Genomic DNA, 21,294 nt, shown 5'->3' with positions numbered 1-21,294 from the left:
GAAGGGAAAATATGAGCTGGCGCCTGCCCACATAGTCCACATGCAGGGAGGCAGCAAGAAGTACTGTGCCTTGAGGCTGGACGCGGGCAACTTCTAGGGCACCAAGTGTTGTACACACCATGTGAGGATTATTGATGTTGTCTACAATGCATCCAGCAACAAACTGGTCCACACCAAGATCCTGATGAAGAACTGCCTCATTCATGCTCATTGACAGCGGACCATACCGACAGTGGTGCAAGTCCCACCATGCACTGCACCTGAGCCCCAAGAAGGGGGTGAGGCTCTAGGCTCCTGAGGAGGAAGCGATTTTAAACAAAAAACAAAATGCAAAAGGAAGAGGATGAAAGGGAAACGCATGCCAAAAGCAGCAGTTTCCTGAGGAGCAGCTCCAGCAGGGCGAGCTCCTGGTTTGCTTCGCTTCAAGACCAGGCCGGTGTGGTCAGGCAGGTGGCTATGTGCTGAGGGCCGCAGGCTGGAGTTCTAGCTGAGGAAAATCAAGGCCCAGAAAGGCAAATAAATTCCCCTCCCTCCTATCTTAGCTCAGTAATAAAGGTGTTTACTGTTTTAAAAAAGAAAGGAAAGAACAAGAACTCTGCAAGCACAATACACTGTTTCCCCCACTTTCTCAAGTCCACCTCCTGGGGCCCAGTGAACATTCAGGGACCTAACTCCTCTTAACACATTTAAACAAGAAACCAGCTATGGCAAAGAGACAACTACGCATGCAGGACACCTGCTACAAATTCACATCAACGCCTATGAAGTACGCTTGAAAAATAGTCTGAGTCCTGAACCAGACTCTAGAGCAGGGGTGGGCAAACTTTTTGACTCGAGGGCCACAATGGGTTCTTAAACTGGACCGGAGGGCCGGAACAAAAGCATGGGTGGAGTGTTTGTGTGAACTAATATAAATTCAAAGTAAACATCATTACATAAAAGGGTACGGTCTTTTTTTTTTTTTTCAGTTTTATTCTTTTTAGTTTTATTCATTTCAAACGGGCCAGATCCTGCCCGCAGGCCGTAGTTTGCCCACGGCTGCTCTAGAGACACACTACCAACTTATAGGAAATATAGAGGAGAGAAGAACATGGTAGAAAAAAAATGACTTTGCAATCAGCAAAATCCACACTGTGTGAAATAAAAAGAACCAGAGAACCGGCTTCTTCCATAAATAAAATTGCAAGGAAACAAAAGCAATAGAGGTGGAAGGAGCACATATAGATGAAAAAGAATGTCAGAGACATAGCAACCAATTGCAGTGGGTAAACCTTACTTAAATCCTGATCAAAATAGCCCTGGTCAGGTGACTCAGTTGGTTAGAGCACCATCCCCTATACACCAAGGTTGTGGGTTTGATCCCTGGTCAGGGATCATATACAAGTATCAATCAATGAATTCATAAATAAGTAGAGCAACAAATCAGTTTCTCTCTCTCCCTTCCCCTCTCTAGAATCAGTAGATAAATTAAAAAAGAAGAAGAAGAAGAAGGTGGGCCCTAGCTGGTTTGGTTCAGTGATAGAGCATCAGCCTGCAGACTGAAGGGTCCTGGGTTTGATTCCAGTCCAGGGCTCATGCCCGGGTTACAGGCTTGATCCCCAGTAGGGAGCATACAGGAGGCAGCCGATTAATGATTCTCCCTCATCATTGATATTTCTATCTGTCTCTCCCTCTCCCTCTCCCTTCATATATATAGTTCATATATATTCATATATATTCATATATATAGTTTCATTTTTTTAAAAATCCTGATTAAAACAAGATGTGAAATGAAAAAGGTTTTGAGATGTTTATGGAAATTTAAATATTGATCAGTTGTCTAATAACATTAAGGTGTGATAATGGAAGTGTTATGATTTTATAAAAGTCATCTTTTATAAAATATATACTGAAATATTTATGGATTTTAAAAAGGGCAAAACGTATTGAACCTAAATCTAAATACACTAACCTAAATCTAAGCACACTAAATCTAAGTGTACTTCGATTTAGTTTCACTAGTTAACTTGCAGTGTACAGGCCAGACAAGGGCTGGAGGGAGGCAAGGTAAATAGTGCTGGAAGGAAGGAAGCACAGGGACAAATCCCAGAGGAGAGATGGCTGCCCAGATTTTCAGTGGGTCAAGGGCAGCAAGCAGAACAGCTTGCTTTGGATTAGGAGGGACCTGCACATGGATTGTCTGGTCCTCCCCACCATCCCTGAGCAGAGCACATCCTGGGGGGCTTCCTGTGTGTTTGTTGGACATACAGTGCCAACCAAGGGCCAGGCCAGATTCTGAACCCAGTCCCGCCTCCACTACCTAAACTGTGTGACCCTGGGCAAAAAATGCCGACCTCCTTGAAACAGTGGGATGCTAACAGTGCAACAAACGTTCTTGTGCTAGGCTCTGTAAAAAGCTCAGGACCAGTTCACACGGCTGTTACCATGGGGACATGTGGGCCCCACATTACCGAGTCAGGCAATTTTCAAGAGAAGCGGGGAGTTTTGATGTGGCATCTCCTAATTTTTGAAAGTGGGCCACTCATTTAAAGTTTAAACAGGGTCAGCCTGGCCAGTGTGGCTCAGTTGTTGAGCATAGATCAATGAACCAGGAGGTCATGGTTAAATTCCCGGTCAGGGCACATGCCCGTGGTTGTGAGCTCCATCCCAGTAGAGGACAGGCAGGAGGCAGCCAATCAACAATTCTCTTATCATTGATGTTTCTATTCCTCTCTCCCTCTCTCTGAAATAAATTTTTTTTAAATTTGCCAAATCATTTTATTTTTATCTATTTATTTTTTTGTTTGTTTTTGCGAACCCTCACCCGACGATATTTTCCCATTGATTTTTAGAGAGAGTGGAGGAAGGGGGAGAGTTAGAGAGAAACATTGATGTGAGAGAGACACATAGATTGGTTGCCTCCCACATGAGCCCCAGCCAGGGCTGGGGATCAGATCAAGCATGCAACCGAGGTATGTGCCCTAGACTGGAATCAGGCCTAGGACCCTTCAGTCCGTGGGCCAGTGCTCCATCCACTGAGCCAAAACGACTAAGGTGTGAAATCAATTTAAAAAACAAACAAACCCATAAATTTAAAAGGGCCCCAAATTCTACAATCCAAACTGAATACACCAGACTGGGGGTTTCTAGCCTCTGTTCCAAGACTTTGTGGCCACTTGAGAAGTCCATTCATCTGGCATTTGTGACTGGGAGCCTACTTTAGAGCAGCCGCTGGCCCAGGGCTGATGAGTGCAGAAAAGTGCAGAATTGCTCCAATGGAGGTGCGAACAAGGGCAGGGATCCATCTGCCCAGGTGGCAGCTATCCTGACCCAGCAACCTTTGTTTGATTCCTGGCTGGACTTCTTTGAAGACACTGCAACTGGAATTCACCAAATGTCTGAAGGCCTGCAGCCTTCCTGTTTATCTTTTCCTGCTCAGCTGTTTCTAGATGCTCCAATCCTTGCTGTTCAGGTGCCCCGATGGGCTGATGGGTCATCAGCATTACTGATGTGTAAAAATAACTTGGCATTCACTCTAATTTGCCCAGCACCAGCTAGCTCCTCCTCCATCACTCCGCTCTCCAATGTCCCTGCTTCATGGGGGCTGCCTGGACCACCCAAACTGAAATAGGGTTGCTCCAGATGTCATTCTGTCGTCTATTCTTCATTGCACTTACCTCTACCAGAAATTTTTTGTTTTACAGGTCACTTATTGCTCTGGCTGTTGGCATCCTAAGAACAGGGATCAAGTCTGTCTCATGAACTCCCTGAGACAGAGCCTGTTCTCAAGGACTCTTTGGGGGAATAAATAGATGAATGAATAGAGGTAGGTAAACAGAGGTAGTGGAATAAATAGATGAAGATAGAATAAAGAATTGTATTCCATCTTTATGGCTCAGAGAGGCTGCTAAACCCCCTCCTATCCAGTGGGCAGGAACTGTACAGGGAGATATTAAAATGACATTGTCCATGCCCTCATAGAACTCTTTAGCTATTCACCCAGGTTCTAGAAGCTTCCAACAACCTGACTGTCCCTTGATAATACAACACTCCATTTCCCTCTGGTCCTCTCCTCTCCCCTTAGTCTCACCCTTCAGATCTCCATCCAAGGTGGGGAGGGAAGAATGGCTTCAATGTCTCACACCCTCGCATATGTTAGGGTCAATGTGCTCAAACTCCTTGGCCTGCTTCAGCTCCCGGGAGAAGCCATCGATGAGGAGGCCCTGGCTCTCCAGGTAAGACAGCATCTTGTCATTGATCATATCTAGGATGGTACCCCGAGAAGGAAAGGGGTAGGTGGATCAGTGCCTTCGCCTACCAGGTCACCTTGACAAGTTCTCATCCTCAGTCTGGACCTTAGGTGAATTCGGGAAACGCTGCCCCACCCCATACCAGAGGTTTTGAATCTGCTCTGATGCCGAGGCTTCTGGAAGCACTCCTGAGAAATGGACACAGCGACTGCCATGTGCCAGGCTGGCTGGGTCTCATTTACAGATAGGTACAGGGGTGACCTTCATTTTACAGGTGAGGAAACAGGTGCAGAGAAGAGGCCAATGATATATGTGCCCAGGGAATAAGTGCTAATTTTATTGAATACTTCTTAAGTGTCAGGCACCACACCAAACACTTTATAAGAATGATGTCCTCTAACCCTGGCCAGTGTGGCTCAGTTGGTTGAAGTGTTGTTTCACACACCGGAAGGTTTCAGGTTTGATCTCTGGTCATCAGGGCGCATGTGGGAGGTAACTGATTGCTGTTTCTCTCTGATAAATGTTTCTCGGCCTCTCTCTCTCTTCCTCTCTCTAAAATAAAATTAAATAAATAATGCCTGGCTGGCGTGGGTCAGTGGTTGAGCAGCGACCTATGAACCAGGAGGTCATGGGTTTGATTTCCGGTCAGGACACATGCCCAGGTTTCAGGCTCAATTCCCAGTGTGGGGCATGTAGGAGGCAGCCAATCTATGCTCTCTCTCATCATTGATGTTTCTATCTCTCCCTCTCCCTTCCTTTCTGAAATAAAAATATAAATATAAATATATATTATATATATATAAAACAATAAATCATGTCATTGTTTTATATATATATAAAATAAATCAGCTGCTCTCCCATTTTACAGATGAGGACACAGAGGCTCAGGGCAACAAAACAATGCTGAGGTGGGGAGCTTCCACAGGGCCTTTTCCAGAAGTTTGTGTCCCAATGTATCCTCTTCTTCCCTTTACACCTGCACACATGAACTCTCACCCTGGGCACTAGGCGCCTCTGCAGCATGTCGCAAATCTTCCATACTTGCTAGGTGCCACCTTGGGTCTCCTGCCACAGTAGCTGGTCCAGCCCCACCACATGGCAGAACCCATAATTAGTTGCCACGTTCTTTTTAAGAAATGTTTTTATTGATTTTTATTTTTTTTAATATATTTTATTGATTTTTTACAGGGAGGAAGGGAGAGAGGTAGAGAGTTAGAAACATCGATGAGAGAGAAAGATCAATCAGCCGCCTCCTGCACATCTCCCACCGGGGATGTGCCCGCAACCCAGGTACATGCCCTTGACCGGAATCGAACCTGGGACCTTTCAGTCCGCAGGCCGACGCTCTATCCACTGAGCCAAACCGGTTTCGGCAGTTTTTATTGATTTTTAAAGAGAAAGGGAGAAAGATAGAAACATTAATGAGAGAAACATTGGTGGCTGCCTCCTGCATGCCCCTAATGGGGATCGAGCCCACAATCCTGGCATGTGGGGCATGATGGAGAACTGAACCAGTGACCTCTTGATTCATGAGTCGACTCTTAACCCCTGAGCCACACTGGCTGGGCGGTCACCATGTTCTTGCACTGCGTCCCTTTGTCACAGCCTGGGCCACCCATCACAAAAATGGGAAGACCTAAGGATGTTTGTGGTGCCCAGAAAGACAGAGGGAGAGTATTTGGTGCCTGTAGAGCTATATCCACAGCTCAGTGCATGTCCTTGGGGTGATACCAGGCACAGGTCTGATGGCAAACCCACTTTTGTCCTAGGGTGACACCTGGGTATTCAGGCCTGGCATACATTACTGCTGCTGTGGATTCTGTGGATAAGGATGTGAACCAGAGCAGGTTAGGCCCTTTGCATGCAGCATCTCCTTGAAGCATCATAATAACTCTATCATCCCATTTACAGTTGAGGAAATTGTGGCTCAGATAGGGGGAAGGGACTTGTCCATCCCCCAGACTCATCCCATATCACCCTCCCCTTCCTTCACTCTGGTCCAGCCCCAGTAGCCTACTGGTCTCCTTTCTGTCCCTTAAACTGCCAAGCTCATTCCTCCCATGCCTGTTCCCTCCATCTGGGAAAGCCCTGCCTCAGCACTTTCAGGTCAAAACCCACTCATCCCTGTGTTGGAACGCAATTTCCTCCACAGCAAAGATCAGTGATGACTTTTTCTTTCTTTTTTTTTTTGCCTCCCAGCCAGTGTACTCCATGAGGGCAAGGACTCTATCTGTCTCACTTGTCCCTATATTTCTAGTTTACTGACATAACAGCAGTGAGCGAGGAGCCTATGGGGTGTTGTAGTTTATGATGCAATTTGAGTGTCCTGCTTCCCTCTTGTCTTTGCTTAGCCAACTCCTAAGCAACCCGAAGGGCCCAGCTTAAACCTCCCCTCTTCTCTAGGCCTCCAGAGCCAGCTCTGCTTTTTCTGTGACATCTCCTGAGTTGTAGGCACTGTTTTCTAAGACGGTCTCCTCGACTACACTGTAATCTCCAAGAGGACAGGGAGCTGGTTTGACACAGTCACGGTGGACCGCCCTGAACCCAGCACAGCGGATGCTCAAGGGGATTAACGAATGGCTGATCTGTGAGCATGCGCAGTTGTGTTACTACTAGGTTGTGTGCGAGGAGCGTGTGCACACCTGTACCTCCCTCCTGCCCTCCATAGCCTCCTTCCCTTCCCCCAGTAAGCCTGCCACCCCCACGATGTTACCGTTCTCCTGTGGCCTCAGGGGTCTGTCCATGGGGGCAGCTTGGATTTGCACAGACCCATCCTCCCAGCGGCCTGGGGGGTTATCGCGCCCCATCCCCGCTTTGGCCCTGACCTCTTCCGGCTCGGCTCAACGTCACAAGGGCACCTGGCCCAATCATTTAGCAAGATGATGGTATGGCCAACCCCCCCCCCCCGCCCCCTCGCGGGCAGGGAGAAGAAATAAACTCCAAAGAGGTAGTGGTGCCGCGGCTGCGTGGCGCGACTGAGGCCTCGGTTGCTATGGTGACGCGGCCTCCTGGAACTCACTTCCGTAGTGGGGCGGGGCAGCCCTAGGCTTGGAGAGTCCGTGAGGGTGGATGGTTTCTCCTTCCCCTCCCAGAATGCCCCGCTGCCTTTTGCGTGCTAACGTCACGGGAGGGCGTGCTCACGTCATGAGCAAATTAACCGCGCTATATAAAGCGGTCAGCAGCTGCAGGAGCTCCAGAAGGCAGTTACGTTTGGCCCGGACTGGTTCACGCCTCCGAAAGGCACCAGGAGGCTAGGTGACAGCTCACTGAGGTCCCGGGGCAAACGAGGAGGCTGCGGTCGTGACGCGGTCCGCGGTCCGCGGGAGAGTGTCTCAGGTTAGGCGCAGGCGCAGATGTGTTAGGAGCGGCCACTGAGGCGGACGACCCAGCAGCGCTTCCGGGTAGTTCGGTGGCGCCTCGGACTTGGGGTCCTCGACCGGGGCCAAAGACCCGATCCCGCAAAGGCGGCTTTCCCCGGTGTGAGGGTCGCGGACCGCAGGAGAGGCGAAAAGAACACGGATTGGACCAGACCCGAACCACCGACCCTTGCCCATGGCGGCCTTCGTAAGTGTGAGGCGGGGTCCAGGGGTTCCGACGGCCTCAGCAATCAGTCCCTCACTCACCGTCCCGCTTTCTCCCCGCGCAGGGTCCTGGCAGCCAGAATGTCACTGAGTATGTCGTTCGAGTTCCCAAGTAAGTCTCACCCGACCCCACCCCCCCCCCAAACAATCAAAACCTTTAAGAGCCTCTAGGCATGCCAGGCGCTGCCTTGCCTGTGATTCATCCTCCAGACTGGCAGCGACGAGGGCAGGGCTGGGATTGAGCGAGGACTCTCTGGGGTAGCACTGTTTTTGAATGGAATGAATGAATGAGTACATTCATATGCAAGCGATGCAGCCCCTGGCCTAACATTCCCTCTGCCAGGAATGCCTTTTCCCCAGCTGTGACTGCTGGTGGATTCTTGTTGATCCCCAAAACCAGTTCCAGTATTTTCCTCCTCCAGGAAGCATTCTCTGCTTGCCTTCCCTCCTGCCTAGGTCTGAGTTCCCTATTATTCATCTTGGTTCCCCTAAATCTTTGTACCTTTTTCTGCATAGGTTGAGAGTACGGATCTGGCTTCGCTGACAGACTTGGGACCTCTGGGGTGTTTTAAGGGTCCTCAGCATTGCCTGTCACAGAGGGCTGAACCCGGGAGGGTTTGTTGAATGGATTGAAGCTCAATCATTGAGCACTATCTCTTCTTGATCATTCCAGAAATACAACCAAAAAATATAACATCATGGCCTTCAATGCAGCTGATAAAGTCAACTTCGCTACTTGGAATCAGGTAAATCCGGGTTCTGAGGGGAATGAGAATTGATTGTGAATGTCGTGGCTGTGATAGTAACTAAGTGTGTTCCCTCGGTGCTTCCCCAGTGGAGATAAGTGACAACTAAGGTCCAGGTTGAGCAGCTGGGCTCTGAGTAAAACTTGTCAGGCCCTGCAGGAGGCCTTCTGAAAGGAGAACATTTAGACATTGTGCCCACTGATGGGCATTTTGGGCCTAGATTTTTCTGGGCAAAGGAGGAGGCTACATCCTACACATGGTCTCAGAGTCCCCACCGTAAGGGCTTTGGGAGTTGTCTCAGTCCGTTGGGGCTGCTCTAACAGAACATCATATAAACAACAGCCATTTATTGCTCACAGTTCAGGAGGCTGAAAGTCCAAGATTAAGGCACCAGCAGATTTGGTGTCTGGAAAGGCCCGCTTTCTAGTTCATAGACAGCACTGTTCTCCCTGTGTCCTCTAGGAAGGGGCAAGGGAATTCTCTGGGACCCTTTGGTATAAGGGCTCCACCCCCATGATAAAATCACCTCCCAAGATACCATCCACAGGTGTTAGGTTTCAACATAGGCATTTTGGGACGGAGATACAAACATTCAGTCTATAGCAGAAGCCATTCAAGGTTTTAAATGGGGGTTTTGTAAAGTGATCTGGCTGCTGTAGGGTGGAGGGCAGATGAAGCAGGGTAGAGGTGACAGCTGTGGTCCTGGTGAGCAATGATGGGCTTTGGAGCAAGCAGGGGATGAGAAATGATTTAACTATAGTGGGTTTTGGAGGTGGAGCTGACAGGGTTTATTGATGGATTGGATATTGAGGGGTGAGGGCCAGGGCAGAATTATAAACGTACATTTTAAAATAATACCTACTGTTAAATTGTCCAGAGATTAAAATTTGAAAAACCTCAGCCTTTAATGGCTTCTGAATTCATGGGGCAGTCCAGGGTCTAATGCAGAGAGAGGAAGGCCAATTCTAAGCAGGTTGTTTTCTTTTCTTTTTCTTAAATATATTTTTATTAATTTCAGAGGGGAAGGAAGAGGGAGAGAGATAAAAACATCAATGATGCCAGAGATTGATTGGCTGCCTCCTGCGTGCCCCGTACTGGGGATTGAGCCTACAACCCAGGCATGTGCCCTGACCGTAAATCAGAACCGTGACCTCTAGGTTCATAGGTCGATGCTCAAACACAGCCACGCCAGCCAGGCAAGCAGGTTGTTTTCATTGTTGTTTGTTAATCCATTGATTTTTTTTTTCCCATTGATTTTTTTTTTTTTTAGGGAGAGGGAAAGATGGAGAGAAACAATGAAGTGAGAGAAACACATCAATTAGTTGCCTCCTGCATGGGCTCTAGTCAGGGCCTGGGCCCGGGAGGAGCCTGCAACCAAAGCATGTGCCCTTGACTGGAATTGAATCAGGGGCCCTTTGGTCTGCAGGCCAACGCTCTATCCACTGAGCCAAATTGGCTAGGGCTTATTGTTGTTTTTGTTTTACCACCACTATGACCTTACTGTGGTTTTTTTTTTTTTACTGTTTTTTTTTATTTTTTCATTTTCATTTAGAAATAATTTCAAACTTTCAAAAAGCTGCACAAATAGACATAGTACAAAGCTTGCCCATATCCCTTCACTCACATTCACTGAGTACTGACTTTCTACTTTTTTTGCCAAGCAAGAAGTTGGAGTGTCTATAGCTCAGCTTGGAGAGAATAAAGGGTGTTCTTAGGGGTAGGGGCACAGCCTGAGCAAAGGCAGGTGCCCTGATGAGAGATCTTATTTCCTGCTTCCCCCACCATGTGCCCCCAGGCCCGGCTAGAGAGAGATCTGAGCAACAAGAAGATTTACCAAGAGGAGGAGATGCCTGAGTCAGGTGCAGGCAGTGAGTTTAACCGCAAGCTTCGGGAGGAGGCTCGGAGGAAGAAGTACGGCATCGTCCTCAAGGAGTTCCGGCCTGAGGACCAGCCCTGGCTGCTCCGAGTCAATGGCAAGTCGGGCAGGAAGTAAGTGGTGATGGCAGCAGGTGCCCACCTCCTCTTCCCTCATGCCCTCACTTTGTGGGGTACTCTCTCAGAACTTGTATGCCCCCTATGCACAGTGCAGGTGACAGCATGTCCTCCGTCATGGGGTTTCATTTTATTATTTATTTATTCATTCTGTTTTTTAATATATATATATATATATATATATATATATATATATATATATATATATATAATTGTTAGTATTACAGATGTCTCCCATTTTACCCTCCTAGGTCTTCACCACCCTATTGCCCATGTCCATGGGCTCTGCATATAAGTTCTTTGGTATATCTCTTTTATAGGGTTTTATTTTTAAAGGTAAATCAAGTTGGTGCTTGTATAGGAGTTCCAAGGGCACCTGCCCTGTTCATGTACATCCAGGGGCCACCTTGAAGGTGGGAAGCAGGGAAGGGGCACTCTAACGTTGCCTGGACTTCTGTGTGGGAGGAGTGTGAGGGCAGAAGCCAGGAGGAGGCTGGCAGTGGTTCAGGCCCAAGGAGCAGCCTGGAGGCAGATCAGAGGGGTCTGACTGCAGGGCCTGTGCTCTTCAGGTTATCTAACATGTTCCTTCCATGAAAGGACCGTGATATGTAAAATGGGGGAAGCCCTCAGCCCACTCTGCAGGTGAGGAGCACTGGCCCTGCTTCCCAGATTTGGAAATCAAGCCTCAGACAGTTCAAGAGCTAGCCCAAAGCCTCCCAGCCTCTGACTGCTCGGAGAAACCAGGTGGTTCTGTAGAAGGGACAGGCCTAGGGGCATGGTGGGCCAGGGCGGGTCTCTCTCGACACAGGCTGTGACCGTGACCGTGGTTCTTTGCAGGTTCAAGGGTATAAAGAAGGGAGGTGTGACAGAGAACACGTCCTACTATATCTTCACCCAGTGCCCTGACGGGGCTTTTGAAGCGTTCCCAGTGCACAACTGGTACAACTTCACGCCGTTGGCCCGGCACCGTACGCTCACTGCTGAAGAAGCCGAGGAGGAGTGGGAGAGGTGAGGAAGCCCGGGCGGGGCTGGGAGGGAAGCAGATGCAGACAGTGTCGTCTCATAGCTTCACCAGCGTAGAGCCAAAATAATTGGAAATGAGGTAGGTCACCATAACTTTATGCCCCGCTGGGAGCTGGGGACTCAGTGATGACCAAGCCAGACCCCACCAGGCCCTCAGGGAGCTCTCAGTCCAGTGGGGAGACATCAATCAAACCATCAGGGATGTACAGGGTCCTGTGAGGGCTAAGAAGTTGGTGACTGAGAGCAGGGCAGGGTATCCCTTGAGTTTACCCAGGCAGGAGATCTAGGCTGGATCAACTGCAGATATCTGTTGCCTGAGATTGGTCTTGTTATGGCCTTTGTTTTGAAATCTATTTTGTCTGATATAAATATTGCTACCCCAGCTTTTTTTTTTTTTTTTTTTTTTTCTGTTTGCATGAAATATCTTTTTCCATTCTTTTACTTAACACATACACATACACACATTGATTTCAGAGAAGAAGGGAGAGGGAAAGATAGAAATATCAATGATGAGAGAGAATTATGGATAGGCTGCTTCCTGTACGCCCCCCCACTGGAGACTGTGCCTGAAACCCGGGTATGTGTGCTGACTGAGAATTGAACCTTGACCTTCTGGTTCATATTGACGTTCAATTACTGAGCCATCCTGGCTGGGCACCTTTGCCATTTTAATTTTGATGTGTCTTCGTGTGGACCTGAAATTGGTCTTAAGCTGAGAGAGGTGCTGGGATGCCAACACCTTCTCCTTGAGAGCTCAGGGCAGAGGGAACTGAAAAAGGGTCAGCTCTCCCCGTGTGCTTTTAGGGTGTCCATGTTATGTGTGAGTCCCCTGTGGTCAGATCATGCCTCTTATTACCTAACTCGTGTCTGTGGTTCCCTTCTGGGGAACATCCAGTGACGTGCAGGGAGGAGACCTGGTTCCTGGAGGAGGGCCCTGGAGCCAGGCCTGTTATCAGACCCCAGTGTACGCCTTACCTCTGCCTGCAGGAGGAACAAAGTCCTGAACCACTTCAGCATCATGCAGCAGCGGCGGCTCAAAGACCAGGACCAGGACGAGGAGGATGAGGAGAAGGATAAGCGTGGCCGCAAAAAGCCCAGTGAGCTGCGCATCCATGACCTGGAAGACGACCTGGAGATGTCGTCTGATGACAGCGAGGCCAGCGGCGAGGAGGGTGAGCCTGGGCAGAGCCTGCCCTGGTGGCTGGGGTGTTCGGCACAGCTGCCTAAGTCGTGCTTGAGTCTTACTTTATAAAGGTAGTTGAGTGACAACACAGAGTAATTAATGCCATTGAAAAAAACAGTTTACAGTTTCCTGGGAGATGAGAGGCAGGCACAACATGCCATGCAGGGCCACTTGCAGAAGCACCAGAATGAATTGGAGGCAGAAATGAGTGATGGGCCCTGGCCGGTGTGGTTCAGTTGGTTGAGCATCATCCCATGCACTGAAAGGTCTGCAGTTCAGTTCTGTTGGGGCACATGCCCAAGTTGCAGGCTTGATCTGTGGTTGGGGTGCATGCTGATTGATGTTTCTCACATCATTGTTTCCCCTCTCTCTTTTCCTTCCTCTCTCTTAAAAAAAAAAATCAATAAAAACATATTTTAAAAAAGATATGGTGGGATCCACCAGTTTGAATCTTTCCAGGGGCTCTGGGCTCCAAGAGTGATTTAGTGCAGAAGACAGTGGCCCTCAGTGTGAGATTGGAGAAAGGCTGTGGCCAGGGGGTATAGATCCCAAATTGGTTTGGTTTGCACATGAGGTGTTGCCCCTAGGCAAGCCCTTTGCTTCTCTAAGAATTGGCCATCTCCCCCTTTGTCAAGGCCTGAGATGTCCCAATGTCCTTGAATATACAAACCCCAGATGAGTGCTCAGCCCCCCTCCACTTCCCCAGGTGTCAAAGCCCCCAAGGCCAAGAAGAAGGCACCGATGACTAAGGCAGGCCGGAAGAAGAAGAAGAAGAAGGGGTCAGATGATGAGGCCTTTGAGGACAGTGACGATGGGGACTTTGAGGGCCAGGAGGTGGACTACATGTCTGATGGCTCCAGGTGAGGCAGGCGGGAGGCAGGTGTGAGACCCTGGGACAGCCTGGAGGAAGAGCTCACTCACCCTCTGCTCACTCTTGGTGTTGCAGCAGCTCTGAGGAAGAGCCGGAGGGCAAGCCCAAGGTCACCCAGCAGGAGGAGGGTCCCAAGGGCGTGGATGAGCAGAGCGAAAGCAGTGAGGAGAGTGAGGAGGAGAAGCCTCCTGAGGAGGACAAGGAGGAGGAGGAGGAGAAGAAGGCACCCACCCCACAAGAGAAGAAGCGGAAGAGAGGTGGGCTTGGCTTTCTAGGCTTCTGTCCCCTCTGCCCCTACTAGATCCCCTTATCTGAGATAGAGCTGAGGGTGGGTGTGGGTGCCTCTGATCCTGACAGCTCTTCTTTGTCCCCATACAGACAGCAGTGATGAGTCTGACAGCTCAGAAGAGAGTGACATTGACAGTGAGGCCTCCTCAGCTCTCTTCATGGCTGTAAGGCCCAGCCAGGGTTGGGAGGAGGGATGTCGGCCCTGGTGTCTGTTTCCAGACTCACGTCCCCAACCCTAAAATTTGCAGAAAAAGAAGACTCCCCCCAAGAGAGAGCGGAAGCCATCAGGGGGCAGCTCAAGGGGCAATAGCCGGCCAGGCACACCCAGCACAGAGAGTGGCAACACCTCCTCCACCCTTCGGGCAGCTGCCAGCAAACTGGAGCAAGGTGGGTGGCCTTCCCGTCCCACTGCAACCTCCTGACCTTTGTTCTTGTGTGCACTGAGCATCAGGATCTGAGGCCAGATCAAGGGGCAGACACCTATCTGCCCCTGAGCTCCTTGTATCCATAATCTAGGCACCACCCGGCCTGGGGTCTCCCAACATGTCCAGTGTCACATTTCTAATACTCAGCCCTGCCTCTGCTCTTACAGGAAAGCGGACAAATGAGGCGACAGCAGCTAAGCGGTTGCGGCTGGACAGTGGACCCCAGAGCCTGTCTGGGAAGTCGACTCCTCAGCCCCAATCTGGGAAGTCAACCCCCAGCAGTGGGTAAGTTGGTGAGGACAGCAGGGGCAGGAGGGGACCACTGGGAAGGAGGGCCACCCACTAACCTCCCCACTCTCCACTGCACTCCAGTGACGTGCAGGTGACTGAGGACGCTGTGCGCCGCTACCTGACACGGAAGCCCATGACCACGAAAGACCTGCTGAAAAAGTTCCAGACCAAGAAGACAGGGCTGAGCAGCGAGCAGACAGTGAACGTGCTTGCCCAGATCCTCAAACGCCTAAACCCTGAGCGCAAGATGATCAACGACAAGATGCACTTCTCCCTCAAGGAGTGAGGGGCTGGTCCCCACCCTTTTGCCCAATAAATAAGCTCGTCTCCAGAAGTTCATGGGCTCTTGAATTCCACATACTCATTGCTGTAGGTCCAACTGTCCACTTGTCACCCTGCTCCCTGAATCCCAGGACCCAGCATTAATAAGTTGGAAAAACCTAAGCAGCATTCTTCTCAATTTACTTCTCTTATTCTCCCCCACTCCTCCTTCTAGAGCAGCCATGGGCAAACTACGGCCCGCAGGCCAGATCCGGCCCGTTTGAAATGAATAAAACTAAAAAAAAAAAAAAAAAAAGACCATACCCTTTTATGTAATGTTTACTTTGAATTTATATTAGTTCACACATACACTCCATCCATGCTTTTGTTCCGGCCCTCCGGTCCAATTTAAGAACCCATTGTGGCCCTCGAGTCAAAAAGTTTGCCCACCCCTGTTCTAGAGCCTTGAGATGTCTCTCAGAACTTATTTTGCACATAGGGTGATTTCTTCAGGTCTGTCTTCCACTTTGCCAGTTCTCTCTTCAGCTGTTTCTTTTTCAGATCAGTTGGTCTGTGTGTTTTGTTTTTTAAAAAATTTTATTGATTTCAGAGAGGAAGAGAGAGGGAGAGAAACAAAATGATGAGAATCATTGATTGGCTGCCTCCTGCATGCCCCTTACTGGGGATCAAACTAGCAATCCGGGCATGTGCCCTTGACTGGAATCAAACCTGGGACCCTTTGGGCTGCAGGCTAACACTCTACCCACTGATCCAAACTGGCTAGGGCTAGTTTAAAATGTTTTTATTGATTTTAGAGGAGAAACATCTATCAGAGAGAAAAATATTGATTGGTTGCCTTTTGTACACACCCCAGTGGGGAGTCAAAACTGCAACCTGGATGTGTGCTCTGACTGCTATCAAACTGGCAATCCCCTGGTGCACAGGATGATGCTCAACCAGCTCAACAGCCGGCCTGTTTTGCGTGTTTTGTCCTTAATGTGTGTGTTTTTTAAATATATTTTTATTGATTTCAGAGAGAGAGAAACATCAATGATGAGGATCATTGATTGGCTGCCTCCTACACGCCCCACACTGGAGATCAAGCCCGCAACCCAGGCATGTGTCCTGACTGGGAATCAATCTGTGACCTCCTGGTTCATAGGTTGATGCTCAACCACTGAACCATACAGGCTAGACTGTCCTAAATGTTTTTCATCGCTTTCACATTTTTATTTTAAGCATCTTAGAGTTTTCATCAGACACATCAGCACCTGAAGCTCACAGGCTTCCTCTTCTATCTTCTGACTGGTCTTCATGACTGATTATAATCTTGGATAGGGGAACTGGTGGCCAGCTTGGGGCTCTATCTGTGGGACTCCTGGATGATCTACAGGCCGGTCCTTGTAAATGGGTTTTGCCTTTGCTCCCACCAGGTGCCCCATGAGTCCCAGCCTGAGCCCATTTGGGATGGTTCTCAGCTCAGGGCTCTGTCCCTTACATGACAGTGAAAACCCAAACCCCTTTTATTGCTGATGTTGGCATTTTCTTCAGCTTTCCAGTGATGTTTCTGGGGCTTCCCTTTCTTACAAGTTGGTTATGCATTTATTTTTTCCAGCATTGCTAGAGATGTTCTGTAGTGGGAGGACTGTTCAATTTCATGGACAATAATGCTGCTGCTGGAAATGAAATTTGGCAGCAGGTGCTACTTTTTAACCCCTATCCCAAGTGATCCAGATTTCTATCTTGCCCTTGGCTGGAAACTGCAGGTGGAAAACTTCCCCACCCAGTTCCACAGGACCTTGGCTGTCGAATGGGAATGCCTGAGATGTCAGGCTAATTCCTAGGAATGTCCCAGGTTGGTCCAACCTCCCTCCCCATACTTCCGCCAGGCCTTTTTGGGGCAACAGGAAAGATGCTCTCACCCTTTGCCCTGGGATTTTTACCCCTATACTCGGCCATGTGGACTGATCTACCAGTAAAGCCATATGCATCAGTGGTTAGGAGCAGGGACCGTGTGTTCAGCAGGACCTGGGTTCAAATTCTGCCTGCTTTTAATTTTGGGTGACTCTGGACTACTTCTGAAAGTAGTCTCAATAGGTACTGCAATAAGAACAACCACACCAGCCTTAACCGGTTTGGATCAGTGGATAGAGCTTCGGCCTGCGGACTAAAGGGTCCCAGGTTCGATTCTGGTCAAAGGCGTGTACCTTGGTTGCGGGCACATCCCCTACGGTGTTTCTAACTCTATCCCTCTCCCTTCCTCTCTGTAAAAAAATCAATAAAATGTATTTTAAAAAAAAGAACCACCATACCAAATTAGTGAAGCAATCCCCTGTATGTAGATTTCCGGTCATTTCTGATCTTTTGCTGATAGAAAGTAGCGAATAGTCCTGAGTTTGTGTCTGCTCACCTGCTAAGCATAAATTCCTGACAGTTTCGGGGTCAAAGGGATGGGATTTGCAGTTTCAGTATCAACTGCTCAACTGCTACCAACTTACACTCCCACCCACAGTGTGGGGATGCACCTATGTCATGCGTGCACCCCAGCCATGTGAAAGCAAGCTCTGATTTTTGCCCATCTTGGGTTCCGAGTAGAGTTTTAACTCAATCTCACCTGTGTGAGGTCGAGCACCTCTTCAAACATGCAAAAGCTATTTGAATTTCCTTCGCCTCAAAAGCTCTCCCAAGCTCCTCAGTGCCAAACACCATGTTAATCACTGTCCTCAAAACCTCATGTGGGAGGGACTGATTAGCCTCCTTTCAGAGGTAAGGGACAGTCTCACTTCCCAGGGGCCACAGGGGCAGGGTATGGAAGTCACTGTGACTTGCAACTGCCTCCAAGACCCAGTGGGAGCCAACCTCCCTTCTTGCTGATGCTCTGGACACCAGGACCGGCTGAGTCCCAGGGTACTCAGGTGGGCCTTCTAGAGGCAGGAGTCCCTGCAGGGTGAGCTTCCGGCCCCTTATGTCCCAACTCTTGGCTGTCCTGGAGCCTCTCCCTTTTCCTGTTTTGACACTGGCTCAGCCAGGCCCAGACACAGGAGCATGATGTCTTAATCCTCTAGGCTGGAGCCATGATGGATGAGTCCCCATTAGCTAATTCACCTGCCAAACCACCTCTTCCCTGCTCCCGCTCCACCTCCCCCCCTCCAACATATCCGTTCCACCTGGTGCCCAACACAGGGGCTCCTGAGCCTCAGCACCCTGCTTGAATGGGAAGGGGCCCCAATGGGGGGACCACAGAACCTCCCCCGCCACCTCTCCTTCCAGATGGCAGGTGGGACAGTGGGGCAGGGACCCTGGTTGCTCACCCTGGGCTGGGCCCTGGCTGCCGCTTCAACTCTTAAATCAAGGTGTGGAGGGGGTGTCAGAAATCTATGGAATGTCTGGATGAGGGGGTGAGCCCTTAACTCTTAGAAGGAAAGAATGTGGGACAAAGGGAGTTGGTCTGCCTGGGTCTGAGGATGTGGGAGACAAGCTGGTGGGGGACATGGGGCCTTCGTGCCCATACAGCATCCGGCAGTGAAGAGGTCATTTCCCAGCCCAGATGGGGATAAATTGAGAGCCCAGGACCTCTCCATCCTCAGAACCTGTTCGTCGCCATGGCCATAGGAAGAGTCCTGCTCAGCTCTCTGCTGCTCCTATCCCTGCAGCTGGGCCTCGGCGGGAACCCGAGTACGCCAGGGGCTCCAGTGGTGGAGGGAACACTCTCGTCTGAGCCGGCAGCAGACATGGGGACCTGGAAGGCACAGCTGAGTAAGGACCCCCAGCACCCCGTGACTCCCCAACTCCTTCCTGGCCAACCCCTGACCACTGTCAACTGCCCCTTGTTCCCATCCAGGTGCCCGCCTGCGCCGAGCCCCGGCCGGCCCATGCCAGCTGCAGAGCTTGGCTCTGCCAGTGGTGGAGCTGGGCCTGGGCTATGCTTCGGAGGAGACGATCATCTTCCGCTACTGTGCTGGCAGTTGTCCCCGAGGTGCCCGCACCCAGCACAGCCTGACGCTGGCCTGGCTGCGGAGCCAGGGCCGAGCACATGGAAGCCCCTGCTGCCAGCCCACCCGCTATGCTGACGTGGCCTTCCTGGATGATCACCACCGCTGGCAGTGGCTGCCCCAGCTCTCAGCGGCTGCCTGCGGCTGCAGTGGCTGAGGGTGCCCAGATGGGGCCCTGCAGCCACCCCAGAGGTCTGATGACTTATTTATTGGAGACCTGGATGCCCAGAAGATGAGAAGATGGGGTGGGCTGGGGATGCCAGCAAGGGACACAATAAAGGAAATTGATCCTGGGGTCTTGTGATTCTGTGTTCAGTGGGGTGCTCCTGACCCTGTCATCTTAGTTCCTGGTTGGTGGGCAGGTAGGGTCTGGGCTTCCCTTGCAGATCCCAGCCCCAGCAAACAGCCAGTGCAAGGAAGGCCACCTTGTCCATTTCCTAGCTTTATTCACAAACAGTGTCCCTGAGAAGCTGGTCAAAGGGCCTGGGGGTCAGCAGGCTGGGGGTGGCTGCCCAGGCTCCTCTGGTCCTACCCCCTCAGGGAGGGAGCGGCAGATCACGGAGATGCGTCGGCCTCGGGGAACCCGAAGTTTCCCAAAGAAGGACTCTTCATCCCGAAGGATCTCATGGGAGAAGTCATAACGGGCAGAGTCTCTGAAAGAGAAAGCAGAGGCTGTGACTGGGTAGGGTGAGGGCACCCCTGTTCCAGGCTAAGCGTCTGCTGTGTAGTGGATGGTAGTTTTCTGTGAGGGCTGAATGAGAGAAGGTGCTTGAAGTGCTGGGTAGTGTCTGACCAGTGATTAGTAGGGTGGTGGCTTCTTGGCGGGGCAGTACCTAAGGATGTACAGTGAGCATGGCTCCAGCAAGAGTTCTAGCGACTCCCCAGGCTCCTGGGTGTGCACCAGCCGCATGACACTGGGAGACAGCAGGGACAGGCCAGCGATGGTGGTTCCGCAGAACTGGAAGAGGGAGCAGGGTGGTGGGTCAGGCTCTGGCCAGGCTGGCCCAACCCCAGCTGGGAGCTTCAAGCTGCAGGCTTCTGCCCACCTTGACGCTGTCAACATGTGGCTTGATGTAGCCCCGAGGTTCCAGGTCCAGCACGTGCACTGAGGACAGCAGGGTCTGGTCTGGGCCAAAGGCGGCTGCCTGAACACGCTGCAGGATGGCCCGGCTTGCCTCTGACCAGCGAGACTTTTCTGTCTCTCGGAAGCCATGGATGGCCTGCAGAGAGAGCTCAGGTCAAACCTGGAAACCCCGGGTGTATGCCGGGGGTGGGGGTTGGGGGTGCGGGGAGAACACAGCGCACTGAGAAGACAGGGAAACTAAGGTAGGGAAGGGCAGAATGCAGAGCCAGGGGCTGGTTTCCTGCATGACCCCTGATCTCACCCTCAACTCACAAACTTTGACCTATCTAAGCCATCATCTTTGGCCTCAGTCTTTTGTACCCAACCTCTGGCTCCAATTCAGTTCCAAATCCAGGCTCCAATGCTGGCCTCGCCCCAATATTCAATTTTGTGTCAGTTTCTGCTCTCAAACGGTGACCCTCCCTCTCCTCCCTCTACACCCCTTTCTCTACCAAACCTTGGTCCTGTACCCCAAACACCCTTCGGTTCCAGGTCCTGCCTCCAGTTATGGCCCTGCCCTCATCTTCAAAGACTCCCAAGGTTCTGCCCCCAGCCGTAGCCCCGCCCCACCCAGCGCCACACTCCCGTCCCCACCGTAGCCCCGCCCCAAAGCCCCGCCCCAGGCACCGCCCCCGGGAGCCCCGCCCCACCAGAGCACCTCTCCCGTCCCCGCCCCCAACGTCCCCGCCTCCGCCTCTGACGTGGCTCCGCCCCCAGCGCGGTCCCGCCTCCAGCGCCGCCGGCCTCACCGCGTCCCAGTGGTCGAACTCGTAGCGGCGGCGGCGCAGCTCCGGCTCCAGCTCGCGCCTCAGCGTCTCTTCCTCGGCCGCGCTCAGGAAGCCGGGCCGCACCACAGCCGCATCCCGCAGGCGCCTCAGCACGGCGGGGCCAGAGCCCCGCACCCAGCCAGGCCCCGGCATCGTCCGCAGCGCCAGCCACCCGCTCCCGGCCATAGCCTCGGAGCCCGGGAGCGGGACCGGCCGGGTCAGGGTGACACCCCCGCCCCAGAGCCTTGGGGTGCGGCTGCGCCGAGTGCGTCCCGCGATTGGCTTTCCTCGGCGTCCCGCCTCTCGGAGAAGACTGCTGGTTGCTGCTTGGCTCTCCTCCCTAAGCTGTCGACTCCTCCCAGGGCCCGCCTCCTCTCCCGCGCTATTGGGCGCCTCCCTCAGTAGCTTAAACTATTGGGTGTCCCGCAGGTCCGTTTCCAGTGGCCAAGGCGGGACCTGGCCTGGGGTGGTTAGGGGCCGCAGAATTTGGGCCAAAGCCCACGTTATGGAGTTGGCCAGGAC

At 51.3% G+C, this 21,294-nt stretch overlaps 4 protein-coding genes across 8 annotated transcripts; 2 read left to right on the top strand and 2 right to left on the bottom strand.

Annotated features, from left to right (window-relative positions):
* Positions 1–4,015: 4,015 nt before the first annotated feature.
* On the bottom strand, positions 4,016–7,069 carry LOC118658724 (adenylate kinase isoenzyme 1-like). Its single transcript, XM_036314320.1, has 2 exons — positions 6,943–7,069; positions 4,016–4,243 (listed from the first exon to the last, which is right to left on the bottom strand). The coding sequence occupies exons 1-2, from the start codon at positions 7,034–7,036 to the stop codon at positions 4,110–4,112; spliced, it is 228 nt and encodes a 75-aa protein (XP_036170213.1). The 5' UTR covers positions 7,037–7,069; the 3' UTR covers positions 4,016–4,109.
* Positions 7,070–7,392: 323 nt separating this feature from the next.
* On the top strand, positions 7,393–14,963 carry GTF2F1 (general transcription factor IIF subunit 1). 5 transcript variants are annotated; one of them, XM_036313286.1, is made up of 12 exons: positions 7,393–7,793; positions 7,876–7,922; positions 8,484–8,556; positions 10,352–10,545; positions 11,386–11,556; positions 12,559–12,743; positions 13,461–13,614; positions 13,704–13,882; positions 14,004–14,077; positions 14,162–14,300; positions 14,506–14,623; positions 14,711–14,963. In XM_036313286.1, exons 1-12 carry the CDS (start codon positions 7,782–7,784, stop codon positions 14,913–14,915), a joined length of 1,551 nt encoding a protein of 516 aa, XP_036169179.1. In that variant the 5' UTR covers positions 7,393–7,781; the 3' UTR covers positions 14,916–14,963. The 5 variants fall into 5 exon arrangements, with proteins under 5 accessions (XP_036169179.1, XP_036169182.1, XP_036169178.1 ...); XM_036313285.1 differs by having other exon boundaries at positions 7,398–7,793; positions 13,701–13,882; XM_036313289.1 differs by lacking the exon at positions 11,386–11,556 and having other exon boundaries at positions 7,395–7,793; positions 13,701–13,882.
* Positions 14,964–15,658: 695 nt separating this feature from the next.
* On the top strand, positions 15,659–19,184 carry PSPN (persephin). The gene is made up of 2 exons (XM_036313291.1): positions 15,659–18,646; positions 18,732–19,184. The coding sequence occupies exons 1-2, from the start codon at positions 18,493–18,495 to the stop codon at positions 19,037–19,039; spliced, it is 462 nt and encodes a 153-aa protein (XP_036169184.1). The 5' UTR covers positions 15,659–18,492; the 3' UTR covers positions 19,040–19,184.
* Positions 19,185–19,303: 119 nt separating this feature from the next.
* On the bottom strand, positions 19,304–21,079 carry ALKBH7 (alkB homolog 7). Its single transcript, XM_036313290.1, has 4 exons — positions 20,755–21,079; positions 19,929–20,102; positions 19,716–19,840; positions 19,304–19,535 (listed from the first exon to the last, which is right to left on the bottom strand). Exons 1-4 carry the CDS (start codon positions 20,956–20,958, stop codon positions 19,373–19,375), a joined length of 666 nt encoding a protein of 221 aa, XP_036169183.1. The 5' UTR covers positions 20,959–21,079; the 3' UTR covers positions 19,304–19,372.
* Between the last annotated feature and the right edge of the window lie 215 nt (positions 21,080–21,294).

This window comes from Myotis myotis, unplaced genomic scaffold (assembly GCF_014108235.1).
Source record: "Myotis myotis isolate mMyoMyo1 unplaced genomic scaffold, mMyoMyo1.p scaffold_m19_p_6, whole genome shotgun sequence".
NCBI lineage: Eukaryota > Metazoa > Chordata > Mammalia > Chiroptera > Vespertilionidae > Myotis > Myotis myotis.
Note: the sequence above shows the minus strand (reverse complement) of the source record. Positions and strands in the feature narration are given on the sequence as shown.

Excerpts from the sequence above, each read along its gene's own strand:
- GTF2F1 (XM_036313285.1), top strand. Across the intron at positions 8,557-10,351 it reads ACTTCGCTACTTGGAATCAG|GCCCGGCTAGAGAGAGATCT; the intron begins GTAAATCCGGGT and ends ATGTGCCCCCAG. Across the intron at positions 14,624-14,710 it reads AAGTCAACCCCCAGCAGTGG|TGACGTGCAGGTGACTGAGG; the intron begins GTAAGTTGGTGA and ends ACTGCACTCCAG.
- ALKBH7 (XM_036313290.1), bottom strand. The coding sequence starts at position 20,958 with ATGGCCGGGAGCGGGTGGCTGGCGCTGCGGACGATGCCGGGGCCTGGC. Across the intron at positions 20,103-20,754 it reads AGTTCGACCACTGGGACGCG|GCCATCCATGGCTTCCGAGA; the intron begins GTGAGGCCGGCG and ends CTCTCTCTGCAG. Across the intron at positions 19,536-19,715 it reads TGCTCACTGTACATCCTTAG|AGACTCTGCCCGTTATGACT; the intron begins GTACTGCCCCGC and ends TTTCTCTTTCAG.
- LOC118658724 (XM_036314320.1), bottom strand. The coding sequence starts at position 7,036 with ATGGGGCGCGATAACCCCCCAGGCCGCTGGGAGGATGGGTCTGTGCAA. Across the intron at positions 4,244-6,942 it reads CCTGAGGCCACAGGAGAACG|ATATGATCAATGACAAGATG; the intron begins GTAACATCGTGG and ends GTACCATCCTAG.
- PSPN (XM_036313291.1), top strand. The coding sequence starts at position 18,493 with ATGGCCATAGGAAGAGTCCTGCTCAGCTCTCTGCTGCTCCTATCCCTG. Across the intron at positions 18,647-18,731 it reads GACCTGGAAGGCACAGCTGA|GTGCCCGCCTGCGCCGAGCC; the intron begins GTAAGGACCCCC and ends GTTCCCATCCAG.